Source organism: Zonotrichia albicollis, chromosome 5 (assembly GCF_047830755.1).
Source record: "Zonotrichia albicollis isolate bZonAlb1 chromosome 5, bZonAlb1.hap1, whole genome shotgun sequence".
Taxonomy (NCBI): Eukaryota; Metazoa; Chordata; class Aves; order Passeriformes; family Passerellidae; genus Zonotrichia; species Zonotrichia albicollis.
In genome coordinates, this window is record NC_133823.1 from 51,226,370 (window position 1) to 51,252,754 (window position 26,385).

Genomic DNA, 26,385 nt, shown 5'->3' on the forward strand with positions numbered 1-26,385 from the left:
CATGCTCTAGCTGTAAAACAGGGTTACTGTTGTGCTTCCCTTCTGCCTTTCATCACATACAGAGGGAACTGAGGACAACAGGACCCCAACTTGATACTCTCTAGCTGACATCAAAGCACAATTCATAAATATGGAAAAACGCAGTGTAAATAAATGACTTGTGTGCAAAGCATTTCTAAACAAAGTCTAAATAAGGGCAGAATAATTATATCGTAGGGATGCAAAGGGTTCTCATAACATCAGGGCTGAATCTTCTGTAAGAAAATTTTCTCTTGGGAGATCTTATTCCAGAGACAAGAAGCAGAGAACACATACTTGTTTAAAAAGAGGTTTACATCAACAGATTATTTGTGTAAACTTTAATCTCCTTACAGTAGAAATATACACAGTCAAAGCCAAAAGTAGTGTAACAATTTTACAGCAAAGCTTACCAGTAAAAATGCAAAACAGGTTTGTATCAAATTCTTAAAAAATTGTGCACTTTCTCAAACTTAACTTTGTTCAGCACATCGTTTTGATTTATATATAAGGCATTAATTCTATAAGAATCATTTACTATATTCCAAAAATCGCATGACCTAGGTGTAACACTCTATAGCCTGACACCATTTTTGTTCCTTTCAATATTTACAGATTTCATCTACCTGCACTGACATGGAGCAGAGAAGCACTAAGAACAAGCTTTGCCAATAATAGGTTCACATTGAAAAGTTACATAAAAGGAAAAAAAGCTCAATTTTGCATTGCAATAACCTGGGTTCTGCTGCAGCCATGATTGTAGCTTGAGAACAATTCTCTCTTTTATATACTTCCTCACTTCCAGTAGCATTTGGATCTTTCCATGTGCAGAACTGAATCTGCTCTGCAGCTACAGGAAGTGGGACCCATTTCTACAAGATATCCAAAATCAGTTTTTCTCCTCCTCCCCAGAACACAGTACTTAAGTTTCTTTGAAATTTAAATCTTCTATAAATGGCATCTTTGAAGTCATTCTAGCTACTATGTACAGAAATGGCTCAGGCAATTAAGTTAGTCCACCTTGTCATTAGTCAACAGGAAGTATAATTACTGTAGCTGTAAAGGAGGTATCTAGTGTTCCAGAATAAGTGAGTTTACTTATGGTGAGAGCTCCCTCAATTCTATTTACATGACAACTTCAGGCTCAATGTTAAATAGCAAGTCATCATTTCCTCTTCGGACTTCAAGTAGTAGAGGTGATTCATTCATCACAGCCTCCTGCAGGTCGCTGGAAGTCACCAAAGGACGCCCATTGACTTTCACAATAATATCTCCATCCTGGATCCCTCCTCTGCAAAGGCAAGAAAAAGGCACTAAGCATGCATTCGATGCAGAGGAAAAGTACAAAGGCTATTCACCACCTCTTTTGAAAATGAAATAAATTTTTATTCGTTTTAGTCTCCACTGAGGGGAAATTCCAGCCTCCTGACTGTGAAATAACAGGTGGCACTTACTAAATGCAAAAACAAGGCTCAGGTTATTTCACTGAGGATTTTTTCTTAAACAACAAAAAGAATTTTCTGATGTCTTCTACAAAACTACAGCAAATGAGAAAAAGAAAAAAAGGCTTTTATCTATTACTGATTCACTTTACTCAGTCCATTTGCAAGACCATGCTTTTATGCCACCGATATGTATTTCAAGAACAGAAAATTAAAATCTCAAAATTTCAAGACAGGGACACCAGCTAAAGTACTGGTAAATTATTTCTCTCTTGCCGCTCAAATGTAATCTTGAATAGCTGCTTTTATTACTTTTGGTTTTGATCTTCCTAAAATCATTTTAAGAAATATTTTATTTACTTTGCAACTGTTCTGTCAAACAGCCTCTTCCTTTAAGATTAAGCACTGTCTCAGATAACAGCTCTGACAGTGCCTTACATAAACACTATTCTGTCACCTGCTTAAACTTAATCCAAGTTTCTGTTCATTAATATTCAACATACTTCACAAAACTCCTCAAATTAGTTCATTGTATTTGGGATGTTCTTTTTATTTGCACACTGTAAGTATTTCATAATTTCATCAAAGGTTGTAGCGAGGTGGTGGCAGTCTCTTTTATCAAGTAACAAGTGACAGGGCAAGAAGAAATAACCTTAAGTTGTCCAAGGGGAAGTTTAGATTGGATAATAGGAAAAATTACTTCAAAGAAAGGGTTTTCAAACACTGCAAGAGGTTCCCCAGCAAAGCGGGGTGTCACCATCCCTGGAGGAATTTAAAAGATGTAGAAGTGGCACTTACAGTGCAGGACAGTTTGCTGATGGCCTTGGCAGTTCTGGGTTCATGGTTTGACTTGATGATCTTAAGGATCATTTCCAACTTAAACAATTCCATTATTTAAATAGTTCTGAAATGTTTCATTTTTGTAGAGGTGAACAGAACCTTAGTACAAATATTTTAAACCTAAAGGCACAAATTTTAATTGTTTAAATACAGATCAAGCCTGGTATGAGGAAATACTTGAATATAAAAAGAAATATTACCTTCTAGTATCCCTTTGGAGTTTTATTTGTGGTGAAGAAAATAATGTGCTTTACCTACCTATGAGAAGGTGAGTTTGGAACAACTTCGTGTACATAAATTCCACTTCTGACATCAGGAAAATCAGCATTACTGTGCTTTAGTTCCTCCACCAAGCTAAAAGAAGAACAAAGTTACACAGAATATAAATATTCCTATTTATTAAGAATTTTTGTGACAAAAAGTAAAAGACTTAACAATTATTCATTTGCCTGTTGTTCTGTGATGAAAATGTAGGGGATTTGAACTTGGATTAAAACAAATTAGATTTTAACAGAGGCAAAACTCCTTATCTGTGCAAAGCATGCTAAACTTAATGGTCTTGTACCTGCAAGAATCTGACTTTGGCTCTTTGTAGCAGTAGCACAGAGGGCCTTGTTCATGAGTACAAGAACAGAAACACTCTCAGGGACAAAAGGTTTTTCTGCCCAAAGACTCATTGCTGGTGACAGGGCAGACATTTGCTAACTTTTTTTGTTTCTATTATTTTGCTACGCATTCTTAATTTGTGTTTATCTAGACCAATTGAGTTTTTGATAACTCCAGAGAGAAGACAGATCAGAGAGGGAAACTTCAGTTTCCTCAAGTTGTTACCAGCAATTTTTGTGGATCACTTTCTAAAGAAAGAAGACAGGAACCTCCTGCAAAATAGAGCCTCTACAAACATCCCCTCATTTCAAAGATGGTGACATCATTTCAGGTCTGTGTACAATGTGGGTTAAAACCCATTTCTGGAAAGAAAGCTTTTAAACCAAGGATGGATTACTGGCCTGTCTGCCACGAAAAACTGGGGTCCCAAAGAAGGAAAACAAGCCAAGATCACTACATAGCTTCTCTTTGTTTGATTTAGTACTGAGAAAGCTAACAATTGAATAACTAAAGCAAACGCAACAAGGGAAGTGGTCTTTTTCTGAAAACAGGCCTGCAGACATCTTACATGGCTTCCTTAGATGTTCCAAAAGCAGCAAAATCTCACATCATGTTCACAATTATGCAGAGAAACATCCTGAGTGTCTCTCCATCAGTGATGTTAATGCCATTACACTGATTCGTTCCAGCTGAGGATCTCACCCTTCAAGGAGGACTGCAGGAGAGTAACTCAAGAATAAAAGATGGCTTTACTACAACCCCAGCTGGAAATTGTCCTGTTCAATCTTGCAGTATACTGCCACATTGGAAACATGCCTACTGCTGGGAAAGAACATCAGCACAAGAGCCCTCATTTATTATCCAAGAATATATCTGGGTAACAGCAAGACACAAAGCAATGTAAGAGGGAAAAGGGAGTAAAGAGCCAGAGGAGGGTGTCCATTTCTGGCTTTGTTAACACAGAGACACAAAGCTTTAGTCTGGCACTTTAGCAGCTCTTTTTAGTTAATGGTTAGACACCAAACCTCACACCATATGGCCTCCACTGGCACTGATAAAACACCCTCCATCAGCTGATCTGTCATGGGCACTCAGTCACCTGAAAGCACCATTTCGCTTAAATCCCACCTAAAACTTGGTGTAACTCCAGGTGTCCTTGTCAAGAACTAAAATCAGTATTTAGAGAATTTTCAGGTCTCAGATCATAGATTTCACCTATATCATTTAAATGCCTGCAGATTTCCTAGAAGCCAGTGCCCACTTTGGGATCTCTGGAGATTTGCAGAGAAAGATGAATGCATTTCTGAAGCACTGCTGGCCACACCTTGTGTGCATGAACAAACCACTGCCTCTCTAAGGTACTTACGCAGGTGTTATTGTCAGCATTCTGATGCCAATGAAACGTTTCTTCCCATCTGAAAGGAAGACACAGGATATTTAAGAAATTTAGGTAAACACTGACAAAAATAACTGCTCTGATGACCCAAAATACCTGAAAATTAAAACAGAATTTATCAGATTTTAACAAAACTAAACAAAATAGCACACATCTGTATAAAGTGGGGGGGTTTTTATTAGCTTTGGTGTACAGAATGACAATCCCTCTCCCTGCAACTAAGGGTAAGAGAGAAAGCTCATTTACACTCTAAGAGTTTTTCCTCCAGGAAATTACTGTGATTTAGTATCACATAAATTCAGTAAATAGAAAATTTCATAACCAACTAGCATTTAATCTGAAACTGGTTAAGACCATTTCATCATATGATGGTTTCATTAAAATGTAGAAATGGAATCTAAACAAATCTGAATTTCCAATTTTCACAGAAAGGACAATCAAAAAGTTCACACTGATTATAATGCAAATGGCTTGTTATTTCTACCCCAAAGAATAAAAAGCAAGTTTAAAAAAAATCCCAAAACATGTAGACCTTTGCCAAAATGATTACAAAAGTACTCAGAGGGCTGGAGCACCTCTGCTATGAAGATGGGCTGACAGAGTTGGGGTTGTTCATCCTAGAAAAGAGAAGGTTCCAGGGACACCTTAATGAGGTCTTTCAGTATTTAAAGAGAGGTTATTAGACAGGAAAAAAGGAAATGGCTTCAAACTAAAAGAGGGTAGATTGGCAGTAGGTATCAGGAAGAATTTTTTATTATGAGGGTTGTAGCACATTGGAAAATGCTGCACAGAGAAGTGGTAGATGTCACAGCTGCCAACACTCAAGGTCAGGTTGGATGCAATGAAAGGTGTCCCTGATCACTGCAGAGGGGTTGGACTAGGTGACCCTTAAAAGTCCCTTCCAATAGAAGCTATTCTATAATTCTATGATTCGCTAGGACTCTGTGGAATTTTAAATGGTGAGAAATCACTCCTTTAGGAAGAACATCACATTTCTGAATTTTACTAAGCCAAGATATTGCACAGCTGGCTTATGAAAAAAATGCAGTTTGATGACTTCCTGCAGTGAGTGCTGCAGTACTCAGTCACATCCGCCATGAAACAATATTTCCCTTACTTGTTCCAGCACAATGACTTCACAAGATCTTTGAGTTTCTCCAGCTTCTCAAATGAGGAAAAAGGAGATGCACACAGCCTTCTCTAGTTCTCATTCCTTCCAAGAAAAACACTCCCAAGTAAAAGACTTAGTTCTGAATATTACACTGGGGTAATATTCCCACTGGGGTCACTGAAAATGTTGACTACTAAACATTGGATTTGCTACACTCTGAAAAATCTGGCATCCATAACTGTCATCCCTACTTTGCCCTGAAATGCTGGGCTCTCCTCTATTTTAAAGTAAAACTAGCAAGATCAAAATCAGCTATAGTAAGAATGTCAAGAAGTTCAATTGCTCAGATTCAAAGTCTGAAGAGCTTTGGGCATGACCATGAGCTAGCTCATGGCACTCTTCCACTTTCCATGGCAGCAATGTAACTTTTCACTTTTTAAAAATATTCAGACATGATAACTCACCCCTCTAAAAACAATTCCCTTGTCCATGCAATGTAGACAGTTAAATTATGAAATTCCCTTCAGTGACAGCATCTGTGATGACACTTTTCTCTTTGCATTAAAAAATTTGATGCTGGTAATCGCCTGTGAGGCAGAAATTTGCAGAAACAAGAAGATATTCTGGAGCCTGAGTTAAGAATGTTTACATGATGAAAAATGAAAATGAAAGAAGAGACAAAAGAAATTGACTTGGAAGAAACAGAACTGCAAGAATGAAAAACCACAGGAGAAATGACACTAGTGATAAAAGGAATTATTCTCCAGTGGCTAAAAATATATGTAAACATAAAGCATTAGGGAAAAAATTAAGTCTTGCAACTACAGACTTACTCCTAACCAAAATTCTAATTCTACCTTCAACTTTGGGCAGGTCAAAGTATTACTTCACTTCTGTTGATGCACTGAAATTCAAAAAGGCCCTCAACCCTCTCTCTGCAGTAGGTTTGTCATACTGCAAACAGCAATTCATACTATAGGAGTAGCAGGCTATTTCATAAAGTAAAACTAAAAGCTACAAGCGACAGGTTACTTTAGCAGCAGAGTGTACACTCCTCTCTTTTCCCTCTCCAGACATTTTGTGTGTCAGAATACAATTCATTCATTTGCTTCAAAAAAGTCCATTAGATTGAATTTAACCCAAGTTAAACACCTTCAACAAAAACCACAGTTCTCAACAATGAATAATGGGAATTTAACTGTCCATCTTATTTGAAGTATCAGCAGAGACTGAAGAGGCACACACAACCAGTAGTAGTGTTTTATCATTCCCAAAGTGTAGGCATGGTGATGTTGGGCCTAAGTCACATTGGCAGAACAGTGTATGGCACCTGGAACTACCAATGTCATATTACATCTGCTCTGTGAATAGAAAGTCTCAAAACCTGTCATTTTGGCAATTTGTGCAATCATGAAAGAAAAGAAAAAATAATTAGGAGAACTGGAATAAAGTGATGTCATCACAAGGGTGCAGTCCTTCCACAGTAGTTAACATACGTTAGAAGAAGCAGGTTTAGCAAATGTGAAACCATTGTGGCCTAAAGCTGGAGCACAGCTCAGAAGAGAAAGACTCAAATCTCATTTTTGTAAACACCAGGCCAGATTAAACACTGATTCCAGGGGTACAAAGCCAAGCAAACCAACCTCAACCACAAGACTAAACTTAAATCTGCTTAGTAATAATAGAAAGTCACAAGCAGCTGACCCCAAGTATCTAGATGCAGTTCACTATTCCCAGAAATTTCTGTTTCAGAGTAAGGAAAGCACTTGCCTTACTGTTATTGATGCTTGCAATAATAGAGATAAAAGCCAGACAGATAAACACCAACCGAAGGCAGAAATGTTTACAACTTATAAACTGTAGCAAAAAGAACTGATAAATCCAAATTAAGGGGTCATGTACTCAAACTTCTATCGGCTTGAGTAACTGTGGTGCAAAATTATACTCAATGCAGCTGATTTCAGTGGGGCCAGGATATCATCAGGACTAACCCTTCACTTCTTACTCAAGCGCCAGCTTCTACTTTTCTGATAATTCCTTTTTCACCTAGCTCATTTTGCAGATGATATGAACAGCCCTGAAAGCATTCAAGAAAGGTATTCTTCTGCCTACTAGAAAACATGCAAACAGCTCAAGCCTATAATGCTGGACTCTGTGCAGAGTCCCTTTCATATAAATTGCATAGCTGAATTTAACAGTGGTCTGAATCTACACTCAGCAAGGCTCCTAAGCAACCCTCATGATTTGTGGTAATTATTATGGATAATAATCATTCAAATACAAAGGTAAGAATATTGATTCATCACAACTAATACACAGTCCTGGGGATGTAATATGAGGATTCATGTAAATGAGTTGTTTGGTGTGACCAAAGCAGAACTCCCCCATTTCCCCTTGCCCATCTGAAACAAGGTTTATTCACTTTTCTGCTGACACTTTTAGAGGCCAAGCTGACCTTTTAGGATGGATGTTATCTTTAATATTTTTTTCAAATTGTTGACTAACTGACTTCTACCTTAAAGCATCTAAAGGACTTCCTAGTTTTACTGTTCTGCTCAAGTCTAAACTAGGAATAGATAGAGCCAAGACCAAAATGGAGAAATTCCTAAAAAAATTTAAAAAATAAAATCAATCAATGCTTAAGTATGTAGTTAACTTGCAGACATAAACACCGAATACACAGCTGGTTAAAACTGAGATACAGATGGAGACACTTAACTTTATGTAGCAATTTAAGACTTCCTAACTATAAAAGGACATGAACCTTATTACTGGTAACCCCAAAATTAGCAAAGGCTTTCAGACTATTCAAGAGACAAACATCTCTGTGAAGGTTGTGACAAATCTTTGGTCAAAAATACATTAGGTGCTATTATATATTAAGAATACATTAGGTAATATAGAATGTACAGAAAACATAACCAGTGCAAATTCTTCATTCAAATTACATCCTCTGCTTTTCCCCCACTCTCCACTCCTGTTCTTCAATAGATCAGATATTTGAAGTTATCTATTATATATAAGATTTTTAAAAATATATGCCTTCTATATAAAACAATTATCTGATCAACTGAGATTTGAAAGACTAATGTCCAGCTTATTAAACAATTGAGTATCTACTATGCCAGAATAAATCTGGAAAGAGTGGTATCCTAAGGGAATGTTATCATCTTCAGGCAATATGATATTAAGAGCAAAATGGTAATACCCATAAATGTCTTTCTATGACCTAATATTACCATAAGGGAGGATCCCACTGAAACTACTGAAATATAACTGGAAGAAAAGAAAACATGATAAAAACATCCCTAAAATTCTGCTTACATAAATTCATTATGCCAAAAAATAGCAACTATACAATAAATCGGAGAACTATTACTAAAAGCCTAAAAAATGAAAACTAAGTCCCAAATATATGGTGAAAATATATCCTAGAAACTTTCTTTATGCACTAAGGGCTGTAAATGACTGCTCTGCTATAGCAAAATTATAAGATGAACTTCAGAGAAGCAAAAGCAAAAAATTCGGAAAAATAAGTAACAAAATTTCCTGTGCCCCAGGATTTTTGGAGCAGTGACAGTCACACTGACACTAAAAGAAAGTATAAGTCTTTTTGATTAGAGAATCATGTGACATGATTAAAAATAAAAATCTGTATGCTACAATCATGCTACAATCATGGTATAAAATTTAATCTTTCACAGTTTTTTCCTAGGGCTCCTCCATGGCTAAAGCTGTCTCTGAGCCCTTAGCTGTGGAGGTAAAGGTGCCTGAAGGAGCAAGGTGACTGATTTCAGTGGTGACATCTCTGACTTTCACTGAATTGCCAGCCCCAGTTACCAGGAGATGGTGAGTTCTGCACAAAGCCTGAGTTCATGCCTCTAGGCCAGAGCTGCAGGCTGAGTCATTGCTCCTCCCTGGACTGGGACTTTGGTTCTAAAGAGTAACATCGCTAATGAGACACCTGCTTGTTTTAGAAACCAACAATAAGTTAGTAACCAGGGTGAATACACAAGTTTTTTTGACATGTTGACTGAAACAAAATTATGTCAGCTACTTTGAAATGCACTTCTCAGCATATATTAACAACTTTTCTTCAACTACTCCTCCCCCTCACCTCAAATCAACAGTGAAAACAATATGATTTGTGGAATTCAGCAAAACACAGATGAGGGGACCCATCAGGTTTGTGATGCTCTCATACAAGCAGATGCATCACTTTAAAACCACTGACTAAGGGAAGTTTCCAAAATAACATTGATCTGAGAAGACAGTGGTGTAGGGAAACAACCCTGGCATCAGAACTGGATGAACTCAGGAGAAGACAAGATTAATAACAAAAAGATTCAAGAGAAGAAGCAGCAGCAGCCAACACTCATGATAAAAGATTAGTAGTAGGGTGTGGACAGATAAATTGGCAAGAGAAAGAGTAAGGAAGGTTTGGCCTGGATGCAGCATTACTAGATCAGATTTGGCTGTGTAGCCTATAGTATGACATCTAGAACAGGGTAACAGATATGGTGCAGGCATGTAAAAAAAGTCTGAAGTACTGCAGTTGTCATTGCCAATATATTTAGATTTATATGCTGTCCAGTGCAGAGGCCTTTCTTTCTGCCTCTCTCCCATCTTCCCACGTATTTCTTCACAAATTAGTAACAGCCTTTCTTCCACCAGGGCCTGAGAATCTGTCACAATATGTGATTATATAGCACTGACATACATGACGATGATAAAATACAGGTCAGCTTCTATGGACTGCATCTCACCTGTAGACAGATGCTTTAAAAGGTTTTTACCTTATTTTCTACAATATCCCTTAATTTTTTGCTTGGACAAGAAACAAAAAGAAGACAATAAAAACTCCTTAAACAAGTCATCATCTGTTCTCAAGATCAGTTGAGACAGTGATGATTCATCTGTGTCCTCACTATTCTCAGAGGCCCTATTTCCCATATTTATACACAGTCTGCTCTTTGGGGGTGTGAGTAATAAAAAACTCTCTCCCACTTCTGTGAGATTGTTTTCTATTTCCCAGTCTGATGTCCTATAACGGAGAAGGATGCTGCTCCTTTCAGTAATAGGATCCCACACCCATGTCTTTTGGCACTTCACCTGGATCAGGATAATAATTGGAAGATGTCACTATTTCTTGCAGACCTTACCTTTATTCTGTTTGTCATGTGACTCTGTGAGAAACTGAGTGATACGGTCTGAAGGAATTGCAAAAGAAATTCCAGCTGTGACCTTCAAGGTGTTAATCCCAATCACTTCACCATCCTGTTGAGAGAAAACACCCAATTAAATTTGTTCCTAAGTACAGGATTCAGCTCCCTGCCTAGCATTTCATGTTAAAAGCTGGTGTAAGAAATTCTAGAGTGCTGTAATCACTCAAGAAATAAACACTACTTATAAGGGAGGATCTGGGCTTTGATTCATGATCCATTTCACATTTAACTGTGATGGCCAGAGAGATTACAGTACAGTGTGTTCATCCAAGGTCCATCCCAACACTCAGCAAGACATTCCCTCTGCCAAGTGGGCAGGGGAGTCACTACTACCACTACAACCACTGCCCCACAACGCCAGTGCTGATTTAAAGCAATCTATTTTGAAAGAATTGTGTGGGGTAGCCAGGTTCCATCTCTGCTGTGCATGCCAGGTTTCACAGTGTGAACTAACAAGCGTAACTGCTCCCTCCAGATCCAATATTCCTCACTGCTAGGTAAACTTTTCTGGGGAAATTTTTGCTCAATGGGGAAATGTTCTCCTATGGTGTGTGAACTGAGACCCAATTTGCATATTCTGCATTAGCTACAGGCTATCTGCCTACCATTAGCTAAGTGAATAGAAGCTGGATTGATCCATGAATCTTTCCAAAAGAACATTCTCCCACTAACTTGAAACTAGCTCTTGAAACAAAACCAACCAACCAAACCAAGTCACATGGACTTACCAGATTAACTAGAGGTCCTCCAGAGTTGCCATACTGTAAAAATGACACAAGAGAAAAAGAAATTAATACTTCACTATTGGAAATGCAATTCTCATTACAAACAGTACTGGTTTTGTAAGTAAATGAAAGAGAAGATGTCATTTCTTAGGCAGTACTGACAGACACATTGATCACAGAAGGTTAAAAGTAGGTCTTATCCTACCCCTCCACCCCTCTCATGATTATAGTTGTTTGGTTTTTTTCAGAAGCAGGAATTAAGTTAGGAGCCACTCCAAATAGACAGATCCCGAGTTTAAGACATTGAATAGTTAAAACTAGTATTTTGATTCTTCCAAAGCCTGTCAGAACAACATTTTGAAATAATTAATTGTTATTTAAAGTTATAGTTCAGTGAAGTGCTTCTACAATTTTTGTTTCACTCATCACTTTGGTTTGTAACACTGTCAGTCTCTCATTCTCCACTGGAGCAGAATACAGTGGTTTGCATATTTAATCACAACATATTGCTATGAGGTAGCTACTACATAAGCATTGATTTAGTAACCACAGACACATATGCCTCTCTAGGGAAGGCATAGAGCAGCTCTGGCCAGCCCAAAATTACCTAATACCTAATGGCCCTTAAAAGAAACATGCAACAGGACCACAGGAAATGAGAGTTGGGGATGTTGCTTGTCCATCTTCAAGCTGGCTCAACAATTTGTTTTTGAGTGAGGCCAGAGTTTTAGAGTAGTTTTCCAGCCAAAGAACAGTAAACAGCCAAAAGCAGCAACTTACCACTCAAAAGAAACAAAAGCTAAATATATGACAGAGAAGTGAGACACAAACTGTTTACACTTAGATAGCACTGGGCAAACCTTATAGGTTCTTAGGAGAATAAAATAGACATTAAAATTTATCAAACAGCTTCAAAGTTCAAATTAAACAATTAGATAAGTTCCTTACATTGTACCTCTCCAGTGACCAGAGGCTGCACATGTGATTTTTATGTCTGACTGGCACAAAGAAACCAAAATAATGATTTTTCAGCCTTGCTTAGCACATAGTCTTTCATTCACTTGTCTTCTGCTTGAAGGATGTGAAAGACCTTCAGCACATGCAATACAGCTCCATTTAGAATCTTATGGCCCTGTTTTCTCCTGCCCTATGTTACTGCTGTCCCAGCATTTCTCAAAAGGCAGCTGCATGCACATTCCTGCAGGAAAGTCTTGGCTGAGCCACAGGAATGCTCTGAACAGACCAAACTCTCAAACTCCTCCCATTCTCAGGAGAAAACGAGTGCATTAGCTAAGCACAAAGCATCCTTATGCCAGGGACCATCTTCATGTTTTGCAGTCCCAGATGGCAAAGCAATTCAAACTTAGTGTCATTTTCCTCACCTCATCTGCTATCATTCTTTGGTCCAGAATTATCTGACACACTCTGCTATCCTTGTCTAAACCTGCTCATTAGCTTTGGAAGGCAGCAAATGTCTAAATACATACACAAGGAAGGAGTCTGAGCTTGAAAAATGAGTATAGGCAAGAAGTCAAGAATCCCATGTTCCAATTCTGTTTCCACCACCAGTTCAGTGTGTGCTCCCAAGTAACCCATCTTGCCTAATTCTTCTTGCATAGATGAAGAGAGTAATTCCAACTAAAGGTCTAGAGAGGTTCAGCTCCTGGGTCACACAAAAGCTTTTTTAAAAAGCTCACTTTTATGTCATATCTTAGTACAAAAAATAATTCTCCTCTTTTTTCCTCCCTCCTACACAATTTCTTTTAACAAGTCTGTGACAATAATGATTTGTGAAGCACTCTGTGTGTGTAAAACACTATTATTTCTTGTTATGACAAATTTGACATTAAAGTCCAAAAAATAAATCCTGAAAATATTTTCCTTTCAATGTGTAACAGATTTAAGGTATAAAATTTCAGGCCATTTTCCACCTCAGATATGTGTGCAATGCTCATTTTAGAAGCAGTACAAACTAAACACATACCCAAGCACTTCACTTAAGCTCTTTGGATCACTCAAAGATGCTCTGAAGGAACATTAATGTATTTCTATATAACATGCACTGCTAGGACCCTTAGCTCCAAACCATACCTCAAACTTTGCCATTTTCCACCTCAATTCTTGTTTTGATTACGTGGTGTGCAAAGGGAAAACAAAAACAGCAACAAAAAGCCCCAGTCCCCTCCTTATGTTCTTACCTGGGTGTCCTGTCATTAAACTGAAGCACATACTCTCAATTTGACTACTCTAACTGCTTCTAAAGGATGGAGATGAAAGAAATTTTGGCTCTATTATACAGCTTTCTTGACCAGAGGAACTCGGCAGGCAGAGAGAAAAATGTTTTAATTTACTGCTGGTGGACACAACCGTGTTGCTGAGATTTACAGAATTCAAAACATCTGACTTATGCAGCATCCTCACAGACAATCTCAGTGGGAGAACTTTCACTTATCATTCCCTTCACAACACTGCCTGAACACACCTTACAGACACTGCACAGAGTTTTGAAAAAGAAGAGTTTCACTGATGTCAAACAAAGCTGCTGGATTCATGTCTCAGAGCAGGCACTTCCATACTGCACAGTGGGGACAGCCTGTGAGGTGGAGCTCATCCCACACCTGGTGCTTACATTAATGATGGCATCTGTCTGGATGTAATCCATGTCCGAGTCCCGCAGGCCCAGCTCTTTGCCGTCTCGCTGAGCCGTGCTCACAATACCTGTGGTCACAGTGTTCTGTAAGGCAAATGGGCTCCCAATTGCCACCACAAATTCTCCTGGCCTCAGATCAGCTGAGTGTCCCAGTAACAATACTGGCAGTTTTTTCTTAAGTGAACAGAGAGAGAAAGAAATAAGCATTAGTTCATACTTGAAAATAATCTGATTGCAAAGATCAAAAACCAGCAAAAATTAGGAACAAACACTTTCCATTACATTAATGAAAGAGCCACTCACTATCCTATACCCAAAACTTATGCTGTTTTAAACCATCTTCAAAACCAAACAAGGACATATAGTCCCTTGTAATTTCACTGAGAAAACAAGGGCATCAAAAATTCCCTGTTTTCGAGCAGATTGTTGTCTCCTCTTAGAAACAGCACAAAAACCAACCACTGACTAACTGTTGACTACCACTCTCTCTGCATTATGCCCACCTTGCAGTCCATGCATACTGACACAAAGCTTAAAAAACATTAGCCTGGGTATTTAGGAAAGATAGCACGATTTTGCCACATATTAAATGAGTGGAATTTTTTTTCTTCATTTTTTACAGTTCCTAACACAGAAGACAAAGTAATTTAATTCCAAGATATGAAAAATTTCCAGGCCTGTATTTCAGTACATTGTTCTCCATAGATCTTTCTAAGGAATCCTTAAACATATATTCTAATCAATCACTTTGTACTAACTGAAACTGCCCAAATGAAGGCATTCTCCTGTTTATGTCACTCACCTTAGGGTGAATCTTTATTGTTGCAATATCAGATTTCTTGTCAATGTCTTTGATGGTTGCTTCATAGGTATCTCCATTCTGGAGCTGTACCTTCAGTTGTTGTCTCCCTGATATTGCATTTGTGCTTGACACCACGTGGGCATTGGTCACAATTAAACCAGAATCAGACATAATAAACCCAGATCCACTGGAAAGGGGGACATTTCGACCAAAGAGAGGGTGCCTGTACAAAAAGCAAGCAATTTTGCATCATAAGGAAAATCAACTTAAGATTATATTAGACATCACCACCTTTCACTCTGAGAATCATTTTTTTTTTCAAAAATTACAAAGAAAGGATCCCTTCCTGAAAATTGTGACTGGTTTTAGTCAGTCAGGGAGATAGGAACTGAGGTTTACAGACAATTAGCAGGATCCTTTTCCTTTGATTTCCAATTCTGTCTTTATGAACTTCCTTGCAGAGAGGGTAGGTGACAAAAAAGGAAGGAGAAGGAGCCCATCTGATCCCACTGGTTATTGAATACATATTGAAAGAGGGAAATAAAGCTAAAAAATTAACTGATCATCTAATGGGAAAAGGGGAAGAAGGAAAGGAACCTCGCAGCTGGACAGAGGCATAAAGGAAGAGATGAGGTTCAAGGAGATCATGAAGCCCAAGTGCAGACTGGAAAAGGCATGTCTCAAAACCAAAATTACTAGGAATGTGAAAGAAAAAATGGAAAACACTAACAATGGGTAAAGCTTGGTGGGAAACAACATGTGCTGCAAAACAGACAGGTAAAAGATTTTCCAAACTGTCCAAGGCATTACAAATTTTCTCTGTGAACAACTGCTGTAATGACCTTATGTTAGGGGAATATAAAGTGTCTGCATAGCAGAAGACAAGAAAAGGCCGACAAAGTCTTTCTTCCAAGACATGGTCCTGGTTAGGATATTATTTGAAAGTCCTGGACTATTTAGCAGTAAACAACTGGAGCCAATCCCAGGAAAAAGTAGTATCAAAATTAGCACCCAGCAAGCTGCTAGGCAAACATTTACTTGTAGGGAAAGAAGAAACAATCCTAACTACATATGCAAAGATCTTAAGGATCTTCAGCTGCAACATCCTCTCAAAGGACCAATCACCATGTGCATAAAACTGTGTCTCCTGATATACGTGATTATCTTGATTTTGTAAAATCAAGATAAAGCCTACAAAAAAAAAAAGCCTACAAAAATTCTCAAAGAAATACTTATATCTGTGGAAATTGAGAGGACTCTAGAAAGAAAGGTATTCACATAATGGAGTTCATGCAATATTTGCAGTAATTTGTTCTGACAGCAGGTTGTTCTGAGGACTCATATTTAAACCTCCCAGGTTGTTTTGACACTCAGTGTTGATCTTGCCACCTCAGGTCCAGCTTCAGCATCCTGAATATTGGTGATGAGCTGGTCAAGAAATTTAGTACATTTCTTTCCTGTCAGGAGTCATTTCTGTGTTTAGATAGGCTACATCTCCTTGACCTTCTACCTCTTAATGCTCTTCCTGCCCAAATAAAATCACCTTTCATTCAAAGTTGAAAAAGTAACAACAAGACATTTTTTTCCAGCTTAGTGTCTGAATATATATATATACACTCACATACATATATAAATGTGTATAAATATGTGTGCACATATATATGCATTTAAACTGAGATAACAAATACAGTCCAAAAAGCAGAACATTTTAGTGAAGGCTGAAGATACCTCCAAAGATGAGATATACTTATTTTAGGGTGGATAGTATATATTGCATAGTACTGTAAACCCATTAGAATAGATCTACTGAACAGGAACAAAAACCACAAATGTGTGGTTCTCTGGAGAAATGGGTCTGCTGTAATGTTTTAGAATATTTTGTGAACCTCAAATTCAAAAGGAAAGTTACTACACTGTAGATCTTCATTAAACAATGTAACTAAAAGAATTGAAAGTGTTACCTGAGGAAAAGTTCAATGTGCACAACTGCAGGTGCAATCTTTTCCACCACATCAGCAATGAAGTTGAATTTGTATCTTGGGCTGCTCGACTGTAGGTGACCTATACTAGCAGAAAGAATTGGATATGTTAATAAGACAATACTTTTTTATTAAGTAGGCAAGATGAACCTGACTTGATTTGATCTGTTTGTCCTACCAGAACAGTTTCCAAACAGTACTGGAAAGGGAATCAAAGTCATTAAAGATAGTTCAAAACTTACATAGCATTCTGTGTGATCCTGAGAAAATTAAACATCAGCATCACTTAGCTCTACATTCTTTTCTCTGAACGTGTATAAGCTCTGTCTTGAGCATTTTTCTGCAGACAACTACTTGTTATTATCCAAGACACACAGGGTCATAAGATAGGTGAGGCTGGAAAGGACCTTAGGAGGTATCTAGTTTCTACCTCCTGCTCAAAGCTGTATCAGCTGCAAAGGGAAACAGAGTTGGGACTTGCAAAACTCCAAGGACGGATATTCCAGAAACTTTCTGGGAAACTTGTCCCACTGCTTCACCGTCCCTCATGATGTCTAGGTTTTTCTTACATCAAGTCTGAACTTCTTGAGCTCATGTTCCAACTCATACCCCTGGTCTCTCCTCCCATTATGCACCTCTGTATGGATCTGGCACACAGGGAGGCTGCTCTCAGCTCCCCTTGAAGCTTTCTCTTCCCAAGGCTGAATAAGCCCAGTACCCTCAGTTTCTCCTCACAGGAGATATGTCCAGTTCCCCCCAACCATCCTCATGACCCTGTGAACTCACTCCAGTTTGTCAATGCCTTTCCTGTGTACTGAGATATCCAAAACTGGATGCAGTATTCCAGATGTGGTCTGACAAGTGCTGAGTACCACAGCTGCAGAATTTGGGAGTCACAATTAAAGCTTAAGTTCTATTTTTTTTTTTAAGTAGACACATTAGAAACCTGCTTTAAATTACAACCTTTGCACCTAAAACTTTCTGTAAATTCACATTTCACATTTAAGCTGTCACATGCAGCTGGGCCTAGCAATAGGCTACTAAAATGTCTGACAAAAGCCAGTATGGTACTACATTAAACAGCACTATACACAGCACTCATTAAGAGTGAATAAAATAGTGTGAAGCTAAGATCTTAAAGAGGTGGGGGGAAAGCCCACAGCACCCTGGCTTCTAGCACCACAACATCCCAAAGGAATAGCACTGCTTGTGCTAAATGTCATGTTCTCTGCAGTCCCTGATACACAGAGCCATATCACCACACATGTAAAGCATATGTAGGGGATGTATCCCCATACTCAAATAGCATTCTTTTGTGTTCACAGCCTGAAGCTTTAAAATTAACTATGGGATCTACCAAAGGGAGCAAATGAGTTGAAAAAACCAGACCAAGAAGATTAGGAATTTCTTCACAGAAGTCTCCAAGTTCTTTATCCTGTTACTGGACATGGGATTTAGTTCTGAATGAAAAGAAACCCTGCTTAAATGTAGCAAGTTAGATTTATGTGATACTGAATAAACAAAAGGAAAAGCTTGGCAGGACTAGGTTCAGTCTATTATTTCTATGTACATTCTCACACACTCTGAAGAATCCCTCCAGCCAATTGAATGTTCTTGCTTTAGTGCTCAGTTTAAAAGAGACACAGCAAACAGGAATCACAGAGGACAGTCAAATGTAAGCACAATATACTGGTATTTATTTTGCTTACAAGGCCACTGAAGAGTTATTTTACCTTCAGTTCCCAAGCAGCTTGCCTGATTATGCATTATATCCTTTGAAGTCTACTGACATGACTTTGAACACTTGCCTACACAGCAAGTGCTCACTGACAGGATACAACATTGCCATCACATTTATCCTAATAGACATGACCATGCATCAGTGAAAGGCAGCTGATGAACTGCACAGAACTGGGGAAAAACTGGGGATGAATGCAGTCTTTCAGTTGGTGTAAATCAGCACAGCTCTGGGTGAGTCAGGGCAACTAAAACCATTTGCATCTTTTAAGTGCTCAACTGTTCTGCCCAGGCCAAATGGATGCAGCACTGTACATAGCCACGAGCACAGGAAGATGCTTGTTCAAAAACCTCACTCCTGACTAGCCACCAGGCAAACATCATGGGTGCCAGTGGCTTTCCAGCTAGGATTTGGGGGAGGCAGAGAGAAAGCATCTGAAAGAGGTAGTGAATGCAACATGAAAAAAAGGTGAGGAAAATAAAATGCAGCAATACAGAGAGGAGACTAAAACTGAAACAATGTTTATCTTCTTTTCATACAACAGTGAAAACATTTCTCTGTCTGAGCAGAAGCCCAGAACCTCCTTGCTGGAGTTGGAAGACAAGAATGCTCAAACCTGAAATAAAATTTATATCTGCACCAATATTAAAGAGAAATCTGAAACAAAGGAGGATCAGGAATAACAGACACTCAGGGTTTGTACGAAAGGCATGTCTGAAGATCTGGGCTGATCAGAGATGAGCTAGTTTTTCTCTTGTCTGGTGGGGACCAAACACTGGTGAAAACTGTCTTACAAAGCTGATCTTTCTTGAATAATTTTCTGCAAGCTGGCAGTGATGAGAACCTTTAAACACATTATATGATGTGCCAGGAACTCAAACTACAGACACAGAAGATGTAACTGCACACTTGCATTCACTCAGCACTACTTAAGGGAACTGAAGTGTTGGTCATTATTAACAGCATTTTAGTGCATAATTATTAAACTGATGGTTTTCATCATAAATCCTCAATATACTTCAAAAGGGTGGAACTGAAGCCTAGGAAACTGAAGAAGGAATCAACATCCAGCACTGAGTACACTGTATAATGTCTATATACAATGAAGAATCCATCCTTTAATGTGCACTAGTTGGTAGACACCAGCTGCTGCTACTGTCCTTACTAAGAGACAAAGTTAAATATCTATCTCCCCCCTCCATATTTCCGCTGCCTTGTAGAGCCCCACACAGCCTCAGATCTCTGCTGCCCTGAGCATGTAACAGCTCTGAGCCCACAAAACCCTTGCGGATTTTGACCCATTGACCCTCTGAGATTTGCCACACAGTTTTTCAAAGGTCTCTCAATTATTTTCCATGTTATTACTGAGTGTTCAGAATCATCTCACACTAACAAAATCTAATTTATCTTGGCAAAAACCCATAATTTAATCCAATTAGCCATGTGTTGCATAACCAAGATTTCAAAGGTGCTGCAACCAGGTTGCATTTGAAATAAAACCAATGTTTTGCTGTATGAGTCCTTAGCTGTCTATGCATTTCTTAGTCAAAAAAAACTAGATTTCCAACTAGATTTTCAATCTGCTCCATAGCCACAAATCAACCAGATTTTCAGCAGCCCTGAACTTTGAGCCTATCATTTCATCTAAGTGATTAGATCTTCAGGTCTCCAGCTCCCCTTGCAGAACACTTAAAATTCATATTTCAATTTAAGCGCATGGAGCTAAAGATTTTCAGCATATTGTCTAAAATGTGACCTTATGCTTCCAATTTTATGGGCTCCAACTACAGAATTTAAATGGCTAAAGCTGAGTGCCTTTCAGGTAGGAGTAGTCTTATTATCAGTTTAAGATTTTTCCTGGATAGTGGTGTTATCTACAAGCTATGGGTCCATTTAATAGTGGTTTATTTACTTTCTTGCAGAGACAATAGACTCCAATCTCATTAACACTGCTGTAAACCAGGAACAATGCCAACAAATCTGTAGAGTTAACTTAGTATGAAGAGAACTGGAAAAAAATTCAGCAGAAATAATCATTATAATCCCACTGAAGACAATAAAACCAGACCAATTTACATTTGCAAAAGACTGAACGTTTCTGAATATCTGCCAACTTAGTCCCTGTAGAATTAAATCAAATCACATTCACTGCTTTCTTAAAGACAATACATTGTATTAAGATCCACAATTTTATATTCATTAAGAATATGTGAGCCTGGAAAACTCATTTTTTTAGGGCTGTTTCCCCATCCCCCTTTTAAAACCAGCTTCAGAAAAGATCTGTGCATTCAGCAAATTATTATGTCTAAGGGAGGACTGCAACCTGGCAGATCTGATCACCAGGGATAAACACTGTCCCTACTGTGCTTTCATGGAAAGAAATGAAAGACAAATAAAAGATTATAATGTCTCTGCTTAAAAAACAGAAACATCTGCTGGAAGCATAGGTTCATGGGCAGCTTTTCTGATGAATTCAGCATTAAGATCAAGTTGCATAGCTGTGCACTGACCATAAAGCCTTGGTGAGTTTAATGCCACATTATGGTTCAGGCAATTTGTTTATACAATGGATGTCTACCGTGCACAGATGAAAACAATTTGGTGAACCAACACCAAAGTGGCTTTCTTGTGCAATGTAGCAATCACAAGGGCCAGACAGAGACAGACTGGCACAGGCTTTCTAGCACAGAATCCACACTGACTTTGGATGCTTGGTATCCCTCCTTTCCAAGTGACCCTCATGAGGAGGTACAACAAGAACAGCCTTTTCCTGTTACTCATCCTTTACAAAGCAGTCAAGTGCTCTATTCTGAATTGCATACCAAATCCTGTACACTGTCCATCCTCACCTGCAGTAACTCAAAGCAACTCAGGCATAAGGAAAACAAGCAGCACAGGAATGTGACCAAAGTTTGTGTTTCCAGCTAATATCTCACAGTACATTTCCCTAAATACAGCTGCAGGCAGCTTTAAGGCTTTGATGGCAATAACACCAGCAGGAGACTTCCATCCCTCACTGGGCCAACTTCTCAGAAATGCACATAATCATACACTCAGCTGTTCCTCTGTATCTTCAAGGTTATGTACAGGCACACGCCAAACATGCGTATGCAATGACTTATGAATTAATTGTGTTTCAAACACTCTTAGGAATATGAACTTTTAGGCTCATATCTTTCAAAGATCTGACTGACTTGGGTGAGTCAACATCACAACCCCTTTCTGAGAGTGAATTCAGGTTAACAGTGCAGAGTACACTAAATGGTGAGTGTCAAGTCCATCCTCAAAGGTTTTCTAAATAAGCTTTTAATTTTCCTAGTTCCATTGACAAAAGAGCACCAATATTTAAAAAAAATATTTTTGCCTCCACGTCTTAGGTAAGAAAATACAAATCTTTTGACATTTGTAAACGTCAAAAGAAGCAATTTGAAAAATAACCTTGCAGGGAATTTAACTGTACTAAGCTGTACTGACAGATCAAAACCAGTCCTTTGTTCAAGAAACAAGCAGGTTGACTGTCAATGGCAGGTGACCAAGTGAATCCTTGCAGTGAGATGTCTGACATCTTAGTTGATTGATACATGGCATTGTTAAAACTTGCACTTGCTGCCCTGAGAAACATGGCTCTATAGGAATAGATCTTTGATTACAGAGGTTGTCCTCCAAAAGTATTTCTCCCATTACTTACATGCTAGCTTGTAACAGCTTGTTGTTATCACAGTAGGTGACAGAAGGCAGAAAAAATAGCTTCACAATATATTCCCATATATAAAGGTATATACTGTTGAAAAAAGTTTTAAAAACCCCCCAGTATTTGTAGCAGGGAGTTGAACTTTGCACAGGATTTCTGCAGACTGCTCCCACTGGTATCTCTGGGCACTGGTACCTTGCAGAGCATCAGTAATGGAGCCCCTGGACCTCCATGCAGTGCACGCCCCGTTTAGTACACTGTGTGCAGAACTTGCAATTTGGCATGGTGCTTTTCAACCTCATCCAGGACTTCAACAAGAACAAAAACATTTTAAATTCTGTTAACTTTTCAATTATCACTCAGTAACCCTGGCCACCTCATTCCTCCCTTCCTTCCTGCATCCTTGTTTCATGTATCCCTATTCACCAGACTGCTGTCACCAGGAAACCACTGCTAAGTTTCTCAGTCTGTCTGGGTTTATCACAGCCAGAATCCAACTCAGCATCAACACAAGCAGCTGAAAAAGGAGAGGAGCAGACATTTCAGGAGCCACTCTAGGTCTGTGCATGTTCTAAATACAGCCTTAGTCATACTATATGATGCTTCTGTTATCTGAGATTGTTTTTAATATATGGATGGTTAAGTAAAACTGCATTTACTTCATAACTAGCTTATCCCTTCAAATTCTGAGTCATCTGAGGCCAGGCAAGAACAGGAGAAAAAGAAATTTGACAGCAATTTTAAACTGTCAAGTTTCTTCCAAGTCTCTCATTACAGCCATTGCAAGTTATTGTTTAAAAAAAACCAAAATAAACAGAAAAAAACCATAATTGAGTTCTATTCCTGGCTCAACCACCAACTCAGCCTGACCTTGGGCAAGACACTCGGTTTCTTTGAGCTTCAGTTTGTGCAGCTGTAGAACTGAACAAAAAAAATTAAATCTCAACTGAAAACCAGATGCTTCATCTAAGCTGATGTTTTCTGAGACAAAAAAAAAAAATAAAGCCAAAATAAAGTAAACACTAAAATAGTTGCTTGAAAAAAAAAATCTCTTCTGCCTCGCAGCTCTAAATTCCTAAGCCTATTAGCATTAGATTCAGGAGGATTCCTTAAAGGAAAATTCACATATACCAAATGCCAAGCACTCAGCAAGCTCTCAGATGCAGACTAGTTCACTCATTTTGGTTAAGCATTTTGATTATTTCACATGGATCAGATTCAACTAAGTTTTAGGAATACTAAAGTTAACATTTGCTGATGTGAAAAGGCACAGGCAAAAACAATTTATAACTACAAAATACTGGAGAGATGAAAAATTGCAGCTTCAGGCTGGCATCTGAAACAATTCTTGGCTCTGACAAGATACTCTGAAAGGAACTCCAGGAACATCATTTGAATACCTTCCCACTCTGAACTGGCTTAGCCTTTCCAAAGATCAAAATATATATATGAAAGGCCCCCTATCCACAGAAAGGCTACAACACAACCCCTATTCCCTCTGAACCCTCCCAATCATTTTGGCCAGTTTGCTGTGAATAAACAGGATGGTTAGTGATTTACCTGACATAATGAAAACATTAATGCATGTTTTAAAACTCCATTAAGCATAGCACTTCTCTCTTTTCAGGAACTCTATGGGAAATGTAGCAGAAGCAAAGCCTTTTAAAAATAATATACCAGTAAGTATGTGGAAAGATACTGCCAGCATTAACACTTCCATAAAGAGACACATTTTAATATTAAAAGGAAATTACTAGCTTAAGAGATTACTAAACTTTCCAAAGTTAAATCACCAAGCCTGAAGTTGTGTGTCATAGCATATCACAGGATCTGAGCAAAGGCCTCAACACTTTACTACAAACACAAGATTTGATTGCCTGAGTATCAATATTTTACACTATAAAGGAACTTCTCGGGGTTTTTTTTTTTTTTTTCTTCCTTACAAGACTTTTTTCCTTACAAGGGCTCTACAAGACTACAAAACCCTTTGGTGAAGAAAACAAACCAGACAAAAGACTATGTTTTAGGTGGTTTTTCTAATACGCAGCCCTTTTCTTGCCCTGATGGGCTTTTAGAGAGGCGTTTTCTGATTCACCTGTCGGGTCAATCTGACAAACAGCCCAAAATCCCCCAGGGACGGTCCCGGAGCTCAGGTGTTCCGGGGTCCCGCTCTGTTTGTGCGGGCTGTGCCCTGCACGGGGGATGCCACCAGCACCAACACCGCCACCCAGCACTGCGGCCGCCACCGCAGCCGGCGCGGCGAGCGCAGGTGGCACCGGCCGCACGGGAGCGGGCTGGTGCTGCTGCCCTGCCTCCAGAAAGGCTGGTGCCGCTCGCTGCCCTGGCCTGGCAGCCGAGCCACCTCCACGCACCTCGCTCCCACCTGGCGAGTGCGCCCGCCTCTTGTCCCGGGAGCACTGCGAGGCATCATCCATAGCCGTGCTGCTGGTTTGGGAGAACCCTTCCCAAACCCCAGCCCACCTTGAGCATCCAGCAGTTCTGCTGGTCAGAAAGCACCTGAGCATCCATTCCGCATGCCACAGGTGTAATTATTTCCACATCCCTGGAGGTTTTTAGAGTACCTACATCCACCCAGTCTTCCCAGGCCACTGAAAATCGCGACTTTCTTTACCCAGGTATCCCACCCCGCGCCCTGCGGTAGGTCCCACCATGCTCCTACCCGATTCACAGGCTCCCTTCTGGACCTGGGCGATGCCGGGCAGCCCGTGCTGCAGCGCCTTGCGGCTCACCGCCTTCAGCTGGCAGATGTTGTCATAGGTCCGGCCGTCGCTGCCGCACACCTGGGCGCTGAGCTTGCACTGGCAGACGCCCTTGGCGAAGCGCTTGCCCATGGGGTAGCGGCAGTCGAGGCTGTCCCCGCAGGGCGGGTCCTCCTTGCGGCCGCAGGAGTCCCCCTCGCCCGCGGCGCAGATGAGGCAGCAGCCGCAGCGGTCGGGCACGTACCCGCTGGGGCAGCTGGGGCTGGGGCACGTGGAGACATCGCAGCGGGCCGGGCACTTGGCGCGGCCGTGCTGGAGCTCCGCGGCGTGCGGGCCGGCGCTGAGGGACAGCAGGAGCAGCGGGCTCAGCAGCGACACCCGCATCCTCGGCGGGGACAGCGGCGGCGGAGCGCGGGGTGCGAGCCCGGCCAGCCCCGGGGCAGGAGGCGGGAAGGTGCGATCGCGGCGAGGGAAGGGGAAGGCGGGCTTTATGCACACTCGGGCAGGACGGTGCCGTCTGCCCCGGGTAGCGCTTCTGCGGGCCGAGCGGGATGGCGGAGGGCAGCAGGCCGGAGACAGGGCCGCGGAGTCACGGCCGGCTCGGTCCCCGCAGGACGCGGCGGCTCCCAGGACTCAGCTGGCCGGGCTGAGGCGCCGAGCCATGGCACGGAGCGCAGAGGGCAGGCGGAGCGGGAGGCGCCGGGAAGGCGACGGCAGCGCTGCAGGGTTATATGAGGGACGGGCCCGCCACCTCCAGCAGTACCGGCAGCTGCCCAGGCTCCACCCCGGGCGGGACGGACGGAGCGGGGAGGGCCCGCTCCCCTCACTGGGCGCTGCGGGGCTGAGCCTCCCCGCCCTCCTGCTGGTAAATCACCGCCCCGAACGGGGAGAGCCCGGCGTGAGGACACCGGGGGCTGTGGGTGCCCGACGTGGCATAAACAAAGGCGAATCTGTTACATCTGAGCGGCTGTGATCTCTGTGAGTGCAGGGGCAGAGAGCCGGCAGCCGCTTTGCCTTCCCTCGTGCTTGTCTTTAGTGTCAGCAGTTATAAGGGCGTTTGTCGCCGCTGCCACCGAAAGGTAATCAAGTTTGGCCTCTCTTGGTTGGTCTCTGCTGTAATATTAAACACGGTCTTGGGCACAAATCCCTCTTTGCCGGTGTTAGAGCAGAGACACAAGTAGCTGAACACAGTGCTTGTAGCCAGTCGCTCTGCAAGGCATCATTGCACATCTTACGAGATACTTTCCAGCTGCCAAAGGGGATCTGCTGGGCTCCGCACCGTCATTTGCTTCAACAAAAGATTTGGCAGCTTCTCTATAATAGTAGTTGGAATGTTGCCAAAGCCTTAATATTTGAGGTTTGAGGGTTTTAATCTACTATTACACATATTCAAGAAGACTATCATATTCAGGAAGACTAGTTGAGAGCTTTCTGTTGAGCTC

The 26,385-nt window shown here is 40.5% G+C and overlaps 1 protein-coding gene and 1 long non-coding RNA gene across 2 annotated transcripts in view; one reads left to right on the forward strand and one right to left on the reverse strand.

Annotated features, from left to right (window-relative positions):
- Positions 1 to 344: 344 nt before the first annotated feature.
- HTRA3 (HtrA serine peptidase 3) lies at positions 345 to 25,744 on the reverse strand. The gene is made up of 9 exons (XM_005485768.4): positions 24,904 to 25,744; positions 16,777 to 16,876; positions 14,816 to 15,038; positions 13,993 to 14,187; positions 11,367 to 11,399; positions 10,576 to 10,690; positions 4,273 to 4,321; positions 2,559 to 2,654; positions 345 to 1,309 (listed from the first exon to the last, which is right to left on the reverse strand). Exons 1-9 carry the CDS (start codon positions 25,325 to 25,327, stop codon positions 1,144 to 1,146), a joined length of 1,401 nt encoding a protein of 466 aa, XP_005485825.3. The 5' UTR covers positions 25,328 to 25,744; the 3' UTR covers positions 345 to 1,143.
- LOC113459113 (uncharacterized) overlaps positions 25,261 to 26,385 on the forward strand; it is a 36,733-nt gene continuing 35,608 nt past the window's right edge. Inside the window, exon 1 of the long non-coding RNA XR_012580495.1 lies at positions 25,261 to 25,397. This is a non-coding gene — a long non-coding RNA (uncharacterized LOC113459113). The remainder of the gene's footprint in view (positions 25,398 to 26,385) is intronic.